Below are 21,036 nucleotides of genomic sequence, written 5' to 3'. Positions count from 1 at the left end.
CACTCAGATGCATTAATACCCCCCTTGCACTAATGCAGTTCATTCTTCTATAACCAAAACGGTAAATTCTATCAGGTCGCAACAGTGATGAGTTTCTGCTGCTCATTGCACTAATGAGTGACATTTAAAAGTCAATAATTTAGGGCACAGAAATTAGGTACAAGTAGTAAGTGGTAGCCGGGCTGTTTGAAAGCTACAAGAGAAAGTTCTTGGTGTGATATCTGGCTACTAAAATGAACGAATATAGGAAGATGTAGATTTCAAAAAGAAATGCAGAAGTGGAGAATGAAGAATTTCCTAGCTATTTCAACAGAAAGTTTCAATTCTATTAAGGACTCGTTGGCGAGGATTATGCTTTACTTTCTTTGCTTTATTTGAATAGCAGCCATTTTAGAAACTTGATAACCAGACCACATTTCCTAAACACCCTCGGGAAAATGATGGTCAAAAGAAACAAACTAGGGACAACATATCACCGAGTCCATGGACCAATCACGGTGCTGTGTCCCTCATATAGTCCCTCTTCAAGTCACTGCCCACCCTCTTTCGATGCGAGTAATGCCCTTCTTCTTGTGTTAACCTTCCTGTTTCACGGAATCGCCTCCTGGAACAAAAAGGACAATATCAGGGCTAGTAAACCAAAACGGCTAAAGACCAGTCTTGGGTGAATACCAATTAACAAAGGTACAGCAAGACCATGCATTCGAAGCAGTAATACTCTGAAAGAGTCAAGAACCAATGATCACAAGTCAAATCATTACTTGAACCTTTTAAAACCAGATCCAGCAAGGAATTTAGAAGTAAAAATTTTACTTACTTCTAACGGGCGGGTGATCCAGACCAAACGTCAAAGGGTGGGATAATCCTTGCCTCCGAGTCCTTAATAGAATTGAAACTTTACATTACGATAGCTAGGAAATATTTCATTTTATGTCACGACCGGAGGCTTCGGATTATGCTAGTTTAAAGCTTACTTGCCATCAAATGTGCCATGTCAATAATAGGCTTGATATAAAACCTCTTAAAGGTTAAATCAGAGGACCAGTCCGCCGCTTTCATAATGCCCTCCAACCTTGCTCCCAGCTTGAAAGCCTTCAAGGCCATTGCTCGCCTTGCTGAATGGGCTCCGAATTGTCTCAGGCTAATACCCGCCTCTTGCATGACCCAACACACCCATCATTTGATCGTCTGTGTTGTGTGGTTTTCTGAGAGCAATCAAAAGCTGCCTCTCCTGGAGGCCTCCGTTCTAGAGACATTGCCTCATAAACTTTCAAGCAGCGAACCACACACAGTTTAGGGGAGTCTGGGAATGCTAGATATTTGATCATTCTAGTGTAACACTTAGTTCGACGCCTGATCGTAGAAGACACCCCCGAGGGAGAAAACACACTGCCCGTGATTTCCAGGGCTCGTACAGCAGACACTCTCCTGCAGGAGATCAGACAAAGAAGCATCGCCAATTTCGCAGTCAATTATTTCCTCGACAAATATTCGCTGGGCTGCCATGACAAAAACAAGTTGAGCACTCTATTCACATCCCACAATGCCAAATAGCGTGGCTCGGGGGAAAACGACAAACGAAGTCTCCACAAAAGATGACGCACAAAAGGGTGTTCACCCACAGGATTGCCTTAAATTGTCACATGTCCCGCTGCTATAGCGGAACAAAATGTGTTCACTGAACAGTAAGCCAAACCTTATTAGGCCAAACTCGCTAGGAATTACAGAACGTGAACTAAATCTGCACCCATAGGATCACAACCCTGTTGTACACACCAACGACGCCATCGTCGCCAGGCAGATCGATACCTCTCGATGGTGCTGTCCTCCCTGGCCTTAGACAGGACGCCGTCAGCGAAGTTCGAAAGGCCAGGGAGGGACCCTCTACCCCTGTAATACTCCATGCCATGAGCCGGAAGGCTCAGTTGAGCACCATCTGATGGGGAACCTGGTCCGCACTGAGAAGCAACTCTGGAAAGTGGGGGAGTCGGATTGGAAAATCTCAAAGTTCCAGAAGAACTGGAAACCATACTTGCTATCTCCAAAAAGGGCATAATGAGAACCACATTCGCCTTCTGCTGCCTGATCTGGGCTGAAACCCGAATGATCATTGCGAAGGGCGGGAACGCACAGGCCTGTTCCTGCGTCCAATATTGCATGAAAGCATCTGTGGCTGCCGCTAATGGATCTACCCGCCAGGTGAAAAACCAAGAAACCTGATGGTCCAGTCTGGAGGCAAAAAGATCCACTGAAAAGGGTCCCCAACGTTCCTGTACTAGAGAAAAAATGTCCGGATGTAACTTCCAGAGACTGGCATCTCTGTAATGCCGGGAATGCCAGTCCGCCACCTGATTCTCCCGTCCCGGGAGGTACTCCGCCGTTATCGAAATGTGATGGTCCAGGTAAAATTGCCAGAGGGTCATCGCTTGGTCTGACAGCCCCTTTGTGCGGGTGCCCCCCAGATCAAATGTTTTACTCGACTGCCAAAATATTGTCCATCTTTAACACACGACTGAGCGCACTCCCTGGTCCAGCACCTCACCACAAAGGAACCTGCCATGAGCTCCAGACAGTTGATGTGCAGTGATTGCTCCTGTGGAGACCAAGGCCCTCCTGTGGAGAAATCTACACATCTGCTGCCCGCCTCAGCCGGACCTGCTGGCGGCTGACTTGATAACCAGGTCCGGGGCTGTAACGAAAATCGCTCTCCCATTCCAGGCTTTTATGTGAGAGAGCCACCAAAGAATCTCTTCCCGTGCCTCCTCTGACAGGAAAACTGGATGAGAGTAGGGATAACCTTTCCACAGATGTTTTGCTTTGAGGCGCTGCAAAGCCCTGTAGTGCAGTGGCCCTGGGAATATCGCTTGGATGGAAGCTTATAGAAGCCCCACCACGCAGGCAATCTGACGAAGGCAAACTTTTTTTGAGTACGCTGCAACTCGTGTCGTATTTTGGCCAACTTCCGTGCTGGAAGGCTTAGGGTCGCTATGATTAAGTTTACCACAAACCCCAGGAATGTGACTACCTGAGCCGGAACTAACAACGATTTTTTGGCGTTTATCACAAACCTGAGACTTTCCAAGAGAGTGACAGCGTGTTGCAATTGTTCTCAAAGCGAGAGCGGATCCTGGGCCAACAGATGCATGCGTCCAGGTATAAGGTACTCCACGACCGGCCTGAGAACCTTCGTAAAGCACCAAGAAGCGGAGAATAGCTCAAAAGGAAGTGACGTGAACTGGTACACCTGCTGCCGCCAGAGAAACTGAAGAAACTTTCTGTGGGGCAGGAAAATAGGAATGGTTAGGTAGGCATCTTTTAAATCTAGGCAAACCATCCAACCCACGGGTTGTAGAATATCTCTTAAGAGGTGAATGCCCTCCATTTTGAAGTGACGGTAAACGAGCCACTTGTTGAATTTGCGGAGGTTCAACACAGGGTGCTGGCCCCCATCTGTCTTGTCCACTAAAACGATGTTGCTCAGAAAACCCTGTAGATGCAAGATGGTGCAACAAATGGCCCCTTTGTCCAAAAGCGCGGACACTTCCGCCTTTATCAATGCCGCCTCTTGGCGGGAGAATTAGATTGGTCGGGATGGAACCAACTGCCTGGGCGTCGCTGCAACACTCTATTTGAAACCCTTGGACCATCTGCAACACCCAAGCATCGGACATGGCTGTTTTCCACTCTCTCACAAAACCGGCCGCCCACAGGCACCAGAAACTCTGAAGAGACACTAACCGACGGTAGAGAAGTTGTCTCTTCCTCTGAAGCCACGACCTCTGGATCTATGTCCACGGGAAGAGTAGAAATCATTGTACCTCTGTTGATTTTGGTACTGGCCTTGCCTGGAGTCTTGCCCCCTGAAGTTCTGGGGTGCCTGGCCGGTAGAGCGGCCCCTGCCTTGACCGGCCCCGCGGAAAACCCAGGAAGAGAAAACCTTTTTATGGATGATTGGGCCTTGTCGAATGACATGAAAGTATTCACAAATTTGCCCAGTTCTTTACTAAAGGGCTCCCTAAAAAGGCCTCTGCCCCTGCCTCGGAATTGGCCAGGTCCCCTAGCTTCAGGTCAACTTTGATCAGGAAGGATCTCCTGCTCTCAGTTAAAAGCACACAGTTAGCATTGCAGAGTAAGATCACAGCACATTGAGTCCACCCTGAGAGGGCCTCTAGGGATATAAGAGCACCGGACGTCTTGGCGTCTTCCGGATCATGGCAAGTGGCCCCAGGATGTCCAACAATTTTGTCTTGGCATGCCCTCCAAGATGAATCCATCCCTTTCTTGGGGTCCTTGATGAACTTTACTAAAAAAAGTTGCCATCCTAGGGTCTAATTCAGGGGTCTGCGCAACTTTCCCGTCTAAGGAGGGGCGTGGACACTCCGAACTAAGGCGGTTACGGGCGTCTTTCCCCATGGGAGTCCGAATTCTGCCCGCCACGTAGCTTGCAACCTTCATGGAAGGAGTCCATTCGGAGGATCTGGGATGCATCAGGAGTTCAGGGTCTAACATGTCAGAAATACTCACTGCCCCCTGAGGCTTTAAAGGCCCAGCACTTGATGCCAGGCGCCATGGCCTGGACGGTCTCGGCTCCACGTCTGTGTTGGCCTGGGTGTCACATCCCCATGTGATGGACTAGCAGGGTTAGTATGGGCAGGGGAAGGTGTATTGTCTAAAGGAATGGCCTGGGATTGGTTTTGCGACAAAAAGGCTTCCCCCTAATGCTCGAAAGCGTCCTGGTCCACTCCGTCCACTTTGAGACGCTTGGCAGGGATAGGGTCACCCCCTTGTGCACCCCGGGCGTTACAAAGGGTATTGGCCGGTGGTGGGGCCCACCGAGCACACACCTGCACAATCTTTTGTGACAAACGCTCCTCCATAGAAGTCATAACCTCCTCAACTGCCTGGTAGATGGACGCATCCTCTGCATCATAGAACGCAATGTCCCAGGGCAGTTGAGCCAGGGGATCCTCCTCCCACTGCATGTCTGCCTGCTCAGTCATGCTCAATGTCCTAAGACCGTGCTAATTGGCCTAGAAAAACTCTTCCAGCCAATAGTACCTCCACAGACAAAGAGACTGCGTGCCCAGCACTGGGGGACCAGCAAAGTTCCACAGGGCAACGCCCCAAAAAACAACCACAGAGGGACAAACCCCTCAGGGACACCACCCTGCACTATGATAATTAACAGGCCTAACGCCCAGAGAGCGTGTCCCTGCAGGTCTGACTTTAACCTGTTGCTGGCATTCAAATTACACCTCACGGGCGTCAATAGTAGCACCACACAAACTCCAACTCAGCACTTCAGCCCGAGCGTCAATAAAAAGCCAGCCGATTATAGTACAGACCCTAATCATGGCGTATCTCTCCAGGGTATGGGGGCAAAGGCAACGGGTGCGGAGTGGGGTAAACCAACCCTCAAAATTTCAAAAATCAGCGCACGATGTAGGCGAAGTGGTGATGCACAATACGTGCCCCACAGCGCCCTCTGGCAGTCGGAGGCAGACCGCACCCAGCAGCAGGAAATAAACTGCGGCCTCGCGTAGGTCCAAAAGCAGACCCGCGAGCCGATGCTGGGCAGAATAATACAACCCGCAATGAAGGAGCAGAAGCACCTGAAAAGAAAAACACACAGGGTGCGTAGGCCTGCCAAGCGGAGTCACTACGCGTGAGGGAGGAAACAATCCCCAACTCTGAGTTAACCAGGTCGCGCGAACGGCAATGCAATTACAAGGCATCTTATGCATAAAACAATGAAACCAAGGAAATACTATGAAAAAACGATTACTCGCAGTCACGGGCACTCGAAAGGAGCACCGCGACTGCGGTTAGAAATGTACACCAAAGGAAGCTAAGGTATGAGCGAAACAGAAGACACTTATCATAGGGCTGTGAGCAGCAAAGCAAGAGGATGGTCAGTGACTGGGGATATGTTGTCCATTGTTTGTTTCTTTTGACCATCATTTTCCCAAGAGTGTTAGGGAAATGTGGTCTTGTTATCAAGTTTCTAAAATGGCTGCTATTCAAATAAAGCAAAGAAAGTAAAGCATAATCCCAAGACTCCGGTCCTGACATAGAATTCACAGGTGAGGCGATTTGATGTACTGCCTAGTTTGGGGGTAGGGAGTAGGAGGGCACATTTCCAAAAGTATGTAGACTAACTAGTGACAATCTGGGGTCGGAATACCACCGCAAGCCATTGTTTAAGTCCCGGGTGGTCTAAGGCGTGGCTTGTAACCTAAGAATAGACTGTTTTAAAGGAGCAGACCTGTGTGTTCAGGACATTGAGATTACTACAGTAAACTAACACAGTTCAAGGAACCAGCATTTTTAGTTGAGACGTCATTTTAAAAGTCACAATTTGAGTGATGAGAGAAGCTTGGCTCAAGAGTGACAATAACAAAAAATAAGTCCACCTGTCGAATATGGAAGAAGCAGCAAAAGTTGTAATCACTTGGGATTCTCTTTAAATAGCTTTGCTGAGAATGCAACAACCGCCAAAATAACTTCCACACATAGGCTAACAGAGCATTTTGCACACTTATATCTACTGATGGGTAAGTATGTCTAGTAAATGCCTAACAAAACGGTTGTGTGGCTAGGGGAAAGCAACACGGCCATACAGGTGGGGAAATTAACACTGTGCATGGAGGTAGCAGCAATGCAGGTGCAAAGGGTTGCAGAGAAAACAGGAGCGAGGGTAACTTAAAGCTAGAGGGTGAAGCACATAGGCGAAAAAGCAACATGTGGAAGCACACTAAGGTGAGTGCATCTCGGAGTGAGTGTAGGGGAAGCACACTGAGAGAGAGAGTAACACTGAGAATGGAGCAAGAAGAGAAGCACACTAGGGAGATACTTGGAAAACCCATGCACTCTTGAAGAGTGCTTAAGGCAAAAAAGTAGTTCCCTAAAAATGAGCAGTGGATGGTCACAAATAAATTGGAAATGCTCCAGGGGAGGAAAAGGCATAATGTGGGCATGACCAGCAATTGAATGCGAAGCAGGCAAATGAGTGACAGTAAAGTCAACCAGTTTTAAGCAGTGGACGGGCTAGAAGGGCCTCTATGTTCTTGATAAACCCACAATATGTTTTTGCCAATATTTTTTGATTAGATTTCTCTAAAGCCTCGAACACTATACAAAAAAAATACCCACTGGGAATCTTGTTACCACTTACTTATCGTTCCTTAATTTAACCAGATGCCCTCCGCTTCGAAGGAAGAACTAGAAATCCCAATAACAAAAATGCAGAATCTTGACAATTTTTATCTTTTTGAAGAGTCAAAAACCTTACGTTCTGGTGGTAATTTTTACAAATTATTTTGTCCACTTTTGCTTCGTCTCTTAGAACTCGTTAAGGTATTGTGTAGGTTTATTAGAACCTCTTATGGACTGGCAGAAACCACCGTATCATGATGCCATGGAAGGCCAGAAGTGTCATATTTACCAGAAACCCCAACCAACCTGGATGCAAAATTCAACACCATAATAATGACCATTAGACTGAGAAACTACCATCACAAATTATAAATTCAGCTATATCTTGGTTGTGGTGGCTCTATAGACTTGACAATATCAGATGTGTGAACCACCACTAAGATATCCCTGGAAGGTAAGTTGATCATCCCATGCATTTTTTATGTAGACAAAGAAACTGGTTTGGACCTTTATTGGGAAAATCCTTGAAGTACTCGGATATGGAAGAAATCTGATGGTTCTGATATATTCGGGTCAACCCTCTTGCTAAAATAAGATATGATTTCTCCTTGTCTGGTGTTATCAAAGTACAAGGCCACAAGATGGGTGCTCATGCTCCTATTTGCAATTGTCAGATAAACTCTGCAGAAATCAACAGGTGCAACAATCTAAAAGTGATCAAATTCAGAGCAGCCAGCCATTATCAGTATAGGTTTAATGGTGTGCTCTCTTTCCTAACCAAACACAAATTCCAGCTGAAATTCTTATTCAAAGTGCGTATGAAAGTCAGAATCTGAGTTTCCGTTTAAAGAGGGGACTGGCCAACAACAGTTCTCTTTAAATGCACAATGAACATTTGGGAATGATTAGGTCTAAATGTTATCAATTCATTTGGAGCCAATATACTGGATGATTATCAAAGGCACTTTGTGTTTGAATTGTATCTGTACTAATATAAGTTGTTTACTGTGCATAGAAAGATGGACAGAGTTGAAAAGTGATATTTAGCACTTTTAGGCACAACCAACCATGGATCCATAGCCATTTTAAACAACATTTAAAAAGTGATGGTGCCTTCATGTGGGTGGAAAATAAGCTGTGGTTCTTAAGGCATCTCTTACTACTTTGCAAAGTACAGTAGCCTATCCCAAGAATATTAAATAATAAAGATTTACAAATCCTCTTTACGTCTGAGCAGAACTGTTAGAGACTGGCTCATCTGCTGTACCATAAGTAAGACAGGCCTAACTAAATGAAAATCCGATAACTGAAGTGATCTTGAGAACTGGATACATCGTCACAAAAAATATCTGTGCCCCCTGATTCCCCTTTAGCCCACTACAGAATCCAGGTTTCACTCCTGTGCCTAAATGGCAGGAAAGTAGCTATTAGAAAGGATGAGGTAGATGTAGCAGATATGTCCCAGAGCAGAATATTGGCTTAATTTAAGAATGGAAGAGGATATTTTGGTGGGATATAAACTGAAATGATATAATGCTGTGCCATGAGGCTCTCTTTAATTCAGCCATATAGTAGAAAGAGGATAACCAGACACCTTGCTACATTTGATTGTATTCTACAAACATCTGGTTCCTTAAATTACTTTATACCCAATAACTTGACAAAAGCCCCAACAGTGAGCAAATGCCTTTGCCAGGTACAATCATTAAAATAATCAGTAATGCAGCTTGACATCATTGATACATAAACATTCATGTGCGTCTTTGCTGGTGTATTGTTGCATTCGGATTTCCAAAGTACTTGAATCAAGTGAACACCAAGAAGAATGTTGTAATTAAAACCACTATTACCATGTGTCTTTTGTCAGCACTAATCTATCTTAGGTGTTTATATTTCCTAAAAAAATACCCTAGCTATATGCTGCCTTTGAGCATACCCTGTTGCACCCACTGCCATTCCTCTCTAAAACTGTTATCATTTGCTCACCGCTGTTTCACCAGACCCACTCCCCAACCTGTAACTTTTGTCTCTAGCCACACAGCACTTCCATTGGAGTAGACTGACCTAATTTCAGCGCCAAAATCATTATATTTTCATGTTGTTGTCGGACTGCATGTACGTTTGAGTCTCCCTTTAAAATTGTGTCCATTGAATCAAGCAATGCCTGGCCAAGAGGAAATAGTCTGGGGAAATGGAAGGAATTTAGGCATAGAACAGAGTGGTACATACCCCCACATAACTGAAAACTGAAATATGCATGGGTGAAAAAAGGCTAAAAGGGAGAAGAATGAATGGTGAGAGTCTAAAAGAAAGAGGGGCACGTTGAAGATGACTCCACATATTACAAAAAAGGAAAAACATGGTATAAGCTAGGAATCGAAAAATGTCAGAACCTTTATAATGGAGTGGTAAACATCCTGCCCTTGAAAGACCCTTATTTGTTTAATAATTTGAATATCAGGATGATTTATGAAGCTTACTTGACACTGCTGAATCGAGAACTTCCTCAAACACCTCTTCCCTCAAACCTTGCCCCAGAAATTATGACACACTTTAAAGTGAGCTAGTTTCCCCACAGTTAATAGCCGATATTTTAATTCATATTCTCAACTCTAAGCAATACTCTATTTACCCATTGTGGGGCCCATCCACTATTCTTTCTTCCTGCCTCTGATGTCTCTTGTAGATAAGCTTCTCTACTGCACACTCCTAACCATGCCTATACTTCTCCGACGCCTTCTGCCACGGAATCAATACTTTGTCTGCTCTCCTTTCTAGTCCGCACACTCAGATTTTGGAGCTTTACCCGACAGCTTGCAGCTAGTTACGTATTTTACCTAGGCATTTAGGGATGTTTGAAAAGTGTTTGTTGGGCCTAGATAGTTAAGTTAATGGACTTATGTTGAGGGGGTGTCTGCAGCAAGAAACCAAAATCTTAAATGTAATTCAAGCCTTGGAACGAAGGATTCCATTTTAGTCATGAAAATGTTTAATTTCCTCAATGCTAAATAAAAATATTTATCTTTAAATCGGATACCATTCGCAAACCAGGGTTTGTTTCAAGAGGGCAAAAGAATACTAATTATGTTGCATCCCTTTTGAGTACATCCTTATGCACCCTAAGACAGTCCGGGAGGCAAAGCTGTGCGTCGCCAAGCATCAGAAGAAGTAAAATCTTTCGTGTAGCTCCATCTTCAGGTTTCTGGTGTGCGTGCGGTATCATTCCTGGGCCTGTCCTCAAATCAAAAAGAAAACGCAAAAATAAATAAAGCAGGATGTTTTCTACCAAGCCACGTGAAGGTGTCACGATGTTAACAGGGCTCTTCCAGTATCCCTGAGTATTAAGCAGATCCTCAAACTGATCCCAATGCACGCAGGGTTTCCTGGGCCATCAGTGATGCTGCAGCAAATGGGGACCTTTAAAGACACCATGCTGCAAATGTTCTCCTTTTTTTCCTAATCCTTCTGGTGCACGTTTGAACCTGAAGCAGATCCGCAGGGGCGTTCGGTTGGCCTAACACCAGCAAGGTCTTCCCCTGGCCCTGACTGAACCCATGGATCCTGTTCCAGGTCCAGTACGGACTCTGGTACAGACGCCTACACTTGTGCTGGGTTCCAACTGCGTGATGGCAGTGCTGACACCACTGGCACCAGAAGATCTGATTCTGGTCCTGATGTCCAACCCCAAACCAACATCAGCCTGATCTCAACCATTTACTGAAGCACAACAAATTGTCACACTGCCTGATTGTGCACTGATACCTCTACTATGGTGGGCATGCCCACAGAGGCTCCATTGTCTTTTCTGGCTCGGATTCGGAGCAAGGAACACCACCAGATGAAGAGGATGATGGTGGGGTTGAGGTTAGTGATCTTCCCTTTTCATTACAACGATGTGAATTTCTATGCAGTCTGCCAAGAAGCTAGTGGGCTTGATACCTCCCGTTATATAGGGTTGGATTTACCACTTAAGCCACCTATTGGAGAGAGTATGTAATTTGCGGTTGTTGTTTGAAGGGCTGCTAATGTCCTGGATTTATAGTTTTTCTATCGAGACTGACTAATGTTCTCTACGAAATTCTAGACCCAGGACCTGCCAGCATCTTCCCTTACCGAAGCCCTCATAGATACTTTGATGGTCCCTTTGCCCAAGCCATGTTCCTACCTGAATGACTGGTGGAGTTTCAGGGTGCGGGAAATGCAGGCTTGTCTCATAGGTATGGGCCTGTATGTCTAACGCCTTTTAGACAATCAATAAATCTTATTCAACCCTTGAACATTTTAAGGACAGCACAGCTCTGGTACACTCCCTTGGACTATTGACACCTACCAAACAGTTCCCTTGTCCGTTGCAAAAATGTCTTCGTTATTCCAGGGGGTTGGCATACAGATGGCACCCCACAGCAGTCTCCTTAGAACTTTCAGGGCTGCGGACGGGGTTCTAGCAGATATCACGCAGGCGGGTGCCTCCTAGCTGCTTTAGTTTGCCATTAGTGGCACACACTCATCCTGTGGAGGGGCAGGATTAATTGTTCATGTCTAATAGATGGACCATACAAAGGGTATGGGATAACCTTGCTGAACAATTTGTATCGGTTTCACCACATTTTAACTCTACATTCAATTAAATTTCAGAGGAGCACCTCTCCATTCTGCTGCAGGAGGTGCTAGTGTTGCTTTCAAAGGGTATCATCAAGAGGATCCCTAATTTGGAAAGAGAAAAGGGTTGTTCATTTCTTTATTCCACTGTGCTGAAAAAGGAGGGAGGCCTCTAGCCTATATTGGACCTGCAGAAGAATTAATTCAAAATGCTCACATTAGCCCAGATTCTTGTCCCCCTGGATCTAGGAGAATGGATGGTGTCCTTGGACGTCTATCTTGTATATACCTTTTATATACCCATGTTGCTGTTAAAATATGTCCAGGAACATTTCCAGTTCAGTGTTTCCCTTTGGCTCCACCAGTGCCCCTCAGGTGTTCATGAATGGGAAGGGCAGTGGTACACATTTGTATATTGGGGACACTAGTCGTGTCCTGTCTCAATGAATGATTGCTGAAGACTGGCTTGCCGCAGTCTGAGTATTTGGGTGGCCGCCTTCCCTAAAGTTGTAACTCCTTTCAACGTTGGCCAATCCATCACTCTCCCAGCATTCTTTGCCCTTCCTCACCCCTTGAAAGAGAAGGAGAGGCCCCAGTCAATGTACCCCAAATGTGCTTTAAGCTTTTACATCGATTGTAGCAAGGGCCGTTGGGTGGACAATCAGCTCTTCGTGGGGTTCTCTGGGGCAAAGATAGGGAATGGTGTGTAGAAGAGGACTCTTGTCATGTTGGATAGTCTTCTGCATGGGTAGTCTTCTGCATTAAGATATGACAAGCTCTGGCCAAATAGCGGCCTCTGGAAGTACTGGGAGTCCATTCCACTAGGCCTGAGGCTGGCATGGGGAGTGCCCGTCCTTGACTTCTGCCAGGCTGTGATGTCTGTGTTTGTGCACATGTTCATGAAGCACTAATTCCCTGGCAGCCTCTTCTGATGGGAAGGGGATTTTGTATATTCGGGCCTACAGGACATTTTGGTCAGAGTCCACTCCATAGACTCTCCACCTTTGGGATTTACTACTTTGGTATCTATTCTAAATAGTTGAGGAACCTGCAGCTATAAGTATATCTCAGAAGAACAAGTTACCTACCTTCAATAACGCTCTTTCTGGTGGATGCTCTATCCAACTGAAGATTCTTCGCTGCCTTCCCACTTCCGCCGCTCAGTGGATTGGCCTATGTTTAACATTAAAAACGGTTCCAAGTTGGGTATCTGCTAACTGGCACTGATAATTCTTTCACGTTCTGCATCTGAGGGCGTGAAAAGAGTCAAGCAAGAAAACGACATCCACGCCCAAGAGGGGCCCTAATATGAAACTCTGCTCTGTCTTTTTACATTATGGTATGGAGCCAATGCTGAGCCGCACGGCGTCACCTATTTGCATGCAGGAGCAGTGCTGAAAAAATTCTGTATCCATTCAGACGCCTGGGGAATTTTCCAAAGGCAAAAAATCTGCTGGTAGTGTATCCACCAGAAAGATTGTTAACAAGGGTAAGTAACTTGTTCTTTTGTGGCATTGGCATTCCTTGTGTATCAGTCCACATACATTGTAAAATGCATACTAGTAATACAGAATAGTACCACAGCAAATGTGCAGCATAATTGGACTTTCCTTTCCACTTAACTTGCCTTTCTTTGCTGCGTAATTTTTTCATACCTACAGCGTAGTTTCTTTTTTTTCTGTTGCATAATTACAGTGGGCACTTGTAATGAAAAAGTTGACTATTGCATAATATTCAAACCACCTGTGGGTGGTACAGCCTTTAAATTTGCTATCTTCATACAATACGATATTGACACTGGACTACTAATAAAACTGCACAGCCAATCACCAGCACCAAGCTGGTGAAGCAATTGGCTGGGCAGTTTAATTGGCAACAACCAAGCAGTTTGGTTGTCCTCAGAAACGTGGCATAATACAAAATGCTTAGCTTTCTTTTCAGTGCCATTCACGGAACTGCTTTGTCGTATCCCACCCCACTGGTAACTCACTATACCCCCCCTCAGACGTTATTGAATGCCTAGTTTAGTTTTCTTGTGGTTCCGCGATCCCCTGGCAACCCCTCCAGATTTTGATAGTTGGAGCTAATTGCTCCTCATAATGGGTCCTCTCTCTCACCAGCTCAGTACCATTGTCTCCCTCATTTAATTGACAGAAAGACTAAACTCATGATAACCTAACTCTTCTCCATCAACATATATAGTGGTGTAAATTTGTATGTAAGTATATTCCACTGTAGTATTTGATTATTTACATTGTGATGCATGCATCGAGTCCCAATCACTGCAAAATGGCACTCTACCCTTATGTAATCGGTCCTTTCTCTCACTGTTCCTATGTATAGCTTCTGGTACATCATGTGTAAGGGCTTGCAATCACGTCAGAATTTGCCGCGGAGTCACACGCATGTCTTTTTGCACAATATTTACTGCTGCAAATTTATTATAGTGTTCTAACACAGAACTTGCCCTCAAGGGATGCTGCCTTGGGTTAGGCTCGTTTTCTGAAGAAAATTGCTGGGTAATTAATTTCCTATGACACCACAGGTGGCTGGACATCGGGGTTGACATTCTCAATGTGAAAGAAAAGTTTGCTATAGTTATATAATATACAGTTTTTTCTCTGTCTTTACAGGGCAACCAAGGAATTTGCAAGATCTGTGCCGAATTAAAATTCGTCAGTACATAGGCCTTCAAAGCCTGAAGCTGCTTGATGAGCTGCCTATTGCCAAGGTCATCAAAGACTACTTAAAACACAAATTCGATGATATCTGACTGTGCCAGCAAACATATTTGGGACGTGATATGGAGTGGTAGTTCACAGGATCAATGGGCTGCTGCCTTGCACAAAAGTATATCCTATGCAATTTCTGATTTGGATCGAAGTCAGAAGGCAGATATACACATTCTTATTTTCTTGGTATGAATGCCACTTGCCAGAAGGTCTTAATTTTGGTTTATTGGTCCAAGATTTCTGATGTCCAAGCTTCCTGGTCCCATTGGTTGGGCTGTAGATACAATTTAAGCTAATCCCTTGAAGCAGCAAAGACAAACTCCAAACCCATTCGTTTTTGTGATGCATCAAACCAGCTTTGAACTGCAACCTGAATATTTTCGATTCTACACCAGAGAGATGTTTTATTTTATTTATTTCACAGTTGGTAATGTCTACATGAATTGTAGTGGGCATGGTTGGTGGTTGGGGTTTAAGTAGACACATCCTTTCTTTTGAAATGTTTGTGAGAATGCAGCAAATATTTGAGAGGCATATTTCCTGTGATGACCATTTTGTGTTGAACCATCATGACATGCATTTTCTAAATGTGTTACCATCTTTACGTTGGGACTGGACAGTTGATTTTTCTGTCACAAATTCAGCGTGCCCTTGCCTTCAAAGTCTGAGCACAGTATATTGTGTTATGTGGATGTCCATTTCTTCTCTTTATGAAACCGCAAATCCAGTATGCAGGCTTTAATCGGGAACTCGCTCCTATCGACCAAGAGCAGATGTTATTTGTTCCCTTTATCTATCTCAGGTTATTCTGTGTAGAAAACGTTGGTGGATAACCCAGGTATGGCATTTCCAGAACAAAGAGGCACTTCTAAATCATGTTTGACGGCAGGTGACGTGTCGGCTTGAAGCAGGTGACTTTACATTTAGGTCCGATGCACAGTCGGTTTTACAAGGACTAATCAGTGGATTTAGTTAGCAACTCCTTCACTTGACCTCACATCTTATTCAAAAGAGATGCTCATGAGCTGCTTTTTGTTGCAGTATGGGTCACCACTGTTCACCTTTGCACATGTATATATTTGATATTTATATCATATATACTTATTTATGGAATAAACCACTTTGGAGAGAATTGTTCTGTGATTTATGGTGGCCACTCTCTTGCTTGTGTCCTTATTCATGATGGTTCCAATTAAAATCTATGTAAAATCTCAAGGTGCTTTATTCCATCAATATGGTGTGGACTTTGGAGGCTAATGTCAGAATGACGGAGAGGATGCTCATACCTCAAAATCTCTGTATTCAATATCTTTAGGTCTAGTAGGTAAACCCTAGGAAGAATACCTCACTTTCCTATCTAAGCCATCCTCCTTCAGAGCGAGAGAGACGGGAACGAGTATGTGTGGGAGGGGGGCATGATAGAAATCAACAGCAATAAACAGTTTACATTTGAACTAGAAAGGATATTTTTTCCCTAAATATGCTACCCTGCCGTATAGCATTTCTGCTCCTTTTCTGTTTATTACACATAACCCAATGGTGTCGTGTAGATAGTCTATTGTCCACCCTTTAACTTTCAGAGCTAGGAGAATGTGCTTTACTGGCCTGTAGTCTGTTTTTTAACGTCTTAACATATGGTTTTTTTTTAACCCGTTGGCCTAGTTATGCCCGTTTGAGCCTTCCTCACTGCCTACGATGTTCTCAAATATCTCGTTGGCGCTTCTACATTCCTTTATTTAGCAAGCAGTACCTGGGAGTATTATACCTTGTGCTGCTTTATGAACCTCTTTTAATATTTTTGTGAATTAAAAGGATGTACACTATCCTGTATGTGATTTCACTGTTCCCAGCAGTCCCTATGGATTGCTTCTTGTTTTACACAGAGGCCTGTATGTTTGAGGTTTTTGAAACTCGTCTTGGGTATCACAGAATGTGCCTGCTTAGTGTTTGCTAAATAGGATTCATGCTACAGATGACAAGAGCTTTCCCTTTCCTCCTGTGTATCTACTGGTATTCTTACATATATTGAGCATGAAAAACAGCAGCTCAAAGCATGGCTTAAATTATATGACATTGATGCCATTGCAGCAGCTTATTCCCTTTTTGCTGGTGACATATATTTTTTACCCTGGTATTTATGATTTGTAATGCCTCTGCTTCGCATTCACAGCTGTGAAAGTGGTTGACCGATCACAAGTCAAATACACGAGAGCTGCAACACTTTGATTGTGGCTACAGCTGCGTTAGTGTGCAACAGCTCCTAAGGCTGTAGCATGTGCTAATTTAATTGAATTTATTGATTTTTAGTATCATTTGTTTTTCTTTTTCCAGTATTTGTATTAAAGAAAACACATTTCCAATTATTCAGCGAAGCAGTAACTCAAATTTGTAACTTTACTTCAGAATACCAAATTATTACAAATGTCCTGCTTATCTGGTAGGAAAGGTTTTTGACTGTGCCAAGTCTTGCTGCATGATGTCCCACATGGCAGCACGACGTGCCACACCTCAGGATGTTAAAGGTTTAAAGTAGTGCTCACATGTAGTGCAGTTGGGTATATCGGTCCCTCTACTATACCTCTCTCATAGAATGTTGGTTAAGTCATTGGCTATGCATCTTTGCTCACCCATCTGAAGTCTATGCAGGACATTGAAGAGAACAAGAGGCAAGGCAGATGCTGCAAATCTGAATAAGATCCGTACTTCCATCCCACAAGGCCTTTCAAATTCCACAGAGCTCTGTAAGGAGATACAATACAGAGTTCCATATTTAAAGATAAGATGTTTGCCATTGGCAGTATATCCGTCAATAATTGCTCAAGTTTGTATAAGGCAGTCACATCACATAGTCCCAGATCAAAAGAGATTGTGTAAGACAGGGACACCTGCAACTCGTACGGCTAGATGTAATCCAGAGTTTTATAATTCACTAATTTATTTTTGATTAGTAGTGTTTGGTTGTTTGGATTTCTTGCACATGGTCGCCCCTCTTTTATTGCACATTCTGATTGTGTAGAAGTTATTCCCACCTTCTGTGATAATAGTTTGTTGTTACTTTTGTAAAGTAAAACAAATTAAGAGAAATTTACTTTGAACTGAGCGAAAAACAAGGATTTAGAGTAGCAGAATAAATTCTAAAACTGTTTTGCATTATCCCCTCACCAAATATATTATTCACCAGTCCCTCTCCACCCTGTTTTCTCTCTAAATACAATATTTACCAAGCCCAGTTCTTCTTCATATTAAATATGATTTGGGGAGAAATCATGATGATTATCTCTAAACATGGCATTATGTGCAACCCAATGATGGAAAAAAGCATTGATCACGTGATCTGCCTCGGTGCGTACCCAGCTCTATTTTTCTCACCTAGAATATTTTTATTAAATAGCAACAACTGCAGATCCTCCATTCTTTCAAACCTAGTGCATGGTTTTCTTTCATGGCCTCTATTGTCATGTCTCCTGGACAGTTGCAGTGGAGAAAGCTATAAATATAGCTTTATTTTAAACGCTGTGCATGGTCTGTAGACACAGCCCATTTTACTTCATTGCGAAAAAGACCGTGTTTCCTTCCTTTTTTAGTTGCAGAACTGCAACTAAAAAGTTTGTTTAGCCCAGGAGAGAGTGCTCTTTGTTTAGCATGGAGTAGTGATAGTGAGAAATTAGCATACTACATGCCTGATACTAAATCCTTGTAGCTACACACCCAGCCTTACCTGTGTTTGGTGCTTGATTCTGTTTACATCTCAAAATATCATTGTGTCGAGTTATTAATGTTTGTGGAACTCCCAGATGAGATGTTAACAATGGGTTTAGTTCCTGGCCAAATAATGCTGGACAAAAATTCCCAGCAGGTCTTCTGCTTATCTCTCCGCCCCTTCCCCAGCTGCACTTGCGGCCAGATTATGAGAAGATGTGTTGTCTATCTCCAAATATGATCCCACATCAATGCATGTGGGAGTAGGGGTTCGTGCTACTTCGGAATATTCATTATGCTTTCAACCCATCACCAGAAAAAGCTTATCTGGGATTCATCGCAGAACGCATTGTTCTCAAGTTGTTTAACAAACCAGTGATACCTCGCCCGAGGGAGCCATTGATGTAATATTAACTGGACAACGGTAATACTTGATTTTTTTGCACTTCTAACAGCAAATCTCATAGGACATTTTTGTCAACTGCTAACAAGTGGGTAAATGGAAAGGCCTAACAGGCATAAAAACATGCAACAGTATTATTGAAAAAAAACACAGGACATTAATGCATTGAGGGCTTAACTAGCAACATAAAGATGTAGAAAGAAACCCTCCAATTACAAGATCAACAATGAAATTCAAATATGAAGACATTTGTCAGCCATTCGGCTGCCATAAAAAGCCGAAAGAAGATTTCATGCAGTTGTTGATTCTTGTTTTTAAACAGGGTACAATGAGCTTGGTGGAATCCTTGCCTTGTGGTGTAATCTGCACAGCTTCCTTCTGTATGATTTCTGCTTACCTCCGAACGAGCATCTGGTTTCTCCTTTCAATGACTAATACAATTCTGGTGCTACTGCTAGGAAAAACGGGTCAATAGTTTTGTCAACTAGTACATAAGTAGATGTTGGTTCCTAATGGATGTAAATGTGTTGGGCATATAGCTTTTCAACTCTTCTATATGTCTTTTTCTTAGAAATCAAGTCAATGTATAGCCCATGGTATTCCGTTTTTGTAGATCTAGAAATTCCTTCTTCACCAGGAACCAGTGAAATAGACATTTCTAAATAATACTTTAAGATACATTGGACCTTTTTCACCAACAATAATGCACTTGTTTTTTTCCATATTTGCTGAATACAGAACATGCAGCAAAGCATTATGACGTTTGTCATTTTTTGCATACAGAAGGAAGGACTACAAAATTGCTAAATCTGCATACTGCGTTTGGTGCTTAGGTGCAAAAGCGGTGCAAGAAGATAAGTGTGTTTGTGTGTGTGTGTGTATGTGTGTTTAAGCAATTTTGTTTGAATGGGAAACCAATTCAAACTATAGATTTGCCACAGTTCTTTTATGTAGTTAATAAAAATCTCTCTGGTTCGAGACTAGAATTGCAGCTATGTTATTACATTATTTATTACCGTTTAAGATTTGATCATCTGACCTTTACAACTAAACACTTTGTGCTACTCCTACACCATGCCATTCTCTTGTAAAATTCTTATGTTGTTGATTTAAGAAAACAAGATGCTCTTATGTTTTTAGATATAGCTTAAAAATCAACTTGGATTTGACTGATTTGCAAGGTGACCACAGATAGTTTCAACAGTTAACCTCGTTTATTTATTCCTGGATCTTTGGTCTGGGTTATGTAAATATAAAGAAACAATAAAAAAAAGCTAAAGAATAAACTAGCTGTTGACTAAATACTAGTTTATTTTTCTTTTGTATCTTAAGAAGGTAGCAGTGTTATTTTCTGCAGTGGTGGGAATTCTAGGATGTGTTCAGCTATCCCATGGAACATGTTTCATCTGTAGTAAAAAGCTGTTTCTAGACGGGGGAACTGAGGGGCTGGTCTCTGAAACAAGGCATGGTAAAGTACAATGGCTGGTGGCCATCTCTGCGTCCTATTCCACCTCCATTCCCTCAGTCCCTACACCTGGACAACTGATTCCTGCAAAGTCCTCTCAAGGCACGAGTACATGTCTTTCTGCTAGAGATTGCAAGGAACTTCTGACACTTGGGAGTATCTCATCCAATTGTGAATAGTTTTTTTTTTTAATGCATCCTGATTTTTGTTATTTGGAACTGAAAATAATAAAAGCAAACCTACAGTTATCAGGAACACAAGATGCTAGAAATTAATCTCTTCACGCCCAATGTGGGCCAATATCAGAAGCCTCTTTTGTACTCTTCATTCCATTCATGTCTGCCATCATTTGGCACATATGCGTTGTCCTCACTTCATGGGGCCTAAAAAGCTAGGCCTGTAACTGCTAGTTTTAACAGACTTAAGGGTAATTATTAGGCCACCACGTGAAGAGCATGCAACTAACAGCAGCCAGCTCTCGGATAAATCTCTCTCTCTTTACTTTATTTAAATATAAAAAAGCTATTGAACCATGAACTGACCTGGGCAGAATAGAGCCAAAGCCGGGTAAAACTTCTTAGCTATAACGCAAACTACAGCCTTCTGACCTTTAAGAAGACATGTAGAATTCTGTAAATATTTGTTTATACATGTACAGCAGAGGAAAAAAGGAATTTTAGATTATTTAAATGCCACTGTTTTAAACTATTCCTAAAATATGAGCCCACCTTTTAAGTCTAAAAGGACTTGAGTACTTCATTGTTTTCACTTGTTTGTGTCTTCACACCTCATGTATGGAAAATGGTTTTGACGTCTGTAATGTGGTCTAGAGTGGGCATCCCAACGGTTGCTAATGGACAGGTTTTACTATGTCATCTTAATGGGCATCTCAAGCTGCACCATGACCTTTTTTAGGGGGTCTCAGTGAGAAGATGTAACTATTAGGAATTTCTTTGTTGACCTGGAAGCTTCTATTTTGATAA

General features: G+C 43.1%; 1 protein-coding gene across 3 annotated transcripts in view; it reads left to right on the top strand.

Annotated features, from left to right (window-relative positions):
* The window catches only part of ASB7 (ankyrin repeat and SOCS box containing 7), a 258,258-nt gene extending 238,368 nt beyond the window's left edge, over positions 1-19,890 (top strand). For 2 of the 3 annotated variants that reach the window (XM_086958060.1, XM_086958059.1), the window contains exon 6: positions 14,388-19,890. In XM_086958060.1, coding sequence (XP_086814186.1) covers positions 14,388-14,527 — 140 coding nt within the window. In that variant the 3' untranslated portion in view covers positions 14,528-19,890. Of the gene's footprint in view, positions 1-7,345; positions 7,478-14,387 lie in introns of those variants that run through there. The other variant, XM_086958061.1, reaches the window with a different exon arrangement.
* Positions 19,891-21,036: the final 1,146 nt, after the last annotated feature.

The sequence above is a fragment of the Lissotriton vulgaris genome, chromosome 2_1, assembly GCF_964263255.1.
Source record: "Lissotriton vulgaris chromosome 2_1, aLisVul1.2, whole genome shotgun sequence".
Taxonomy (NCBI): domain Eukaryota; kingdom Metazoa; phylum Chordata; class Amphibia; order Caudata; family Salamandridae; genus Lissotriton; species Lissotriton vulgaris.
Note: the sequence above shows the minus strand (reverse complement) of the source record. Positions and strands in the feature narration are given on the sequence as shown.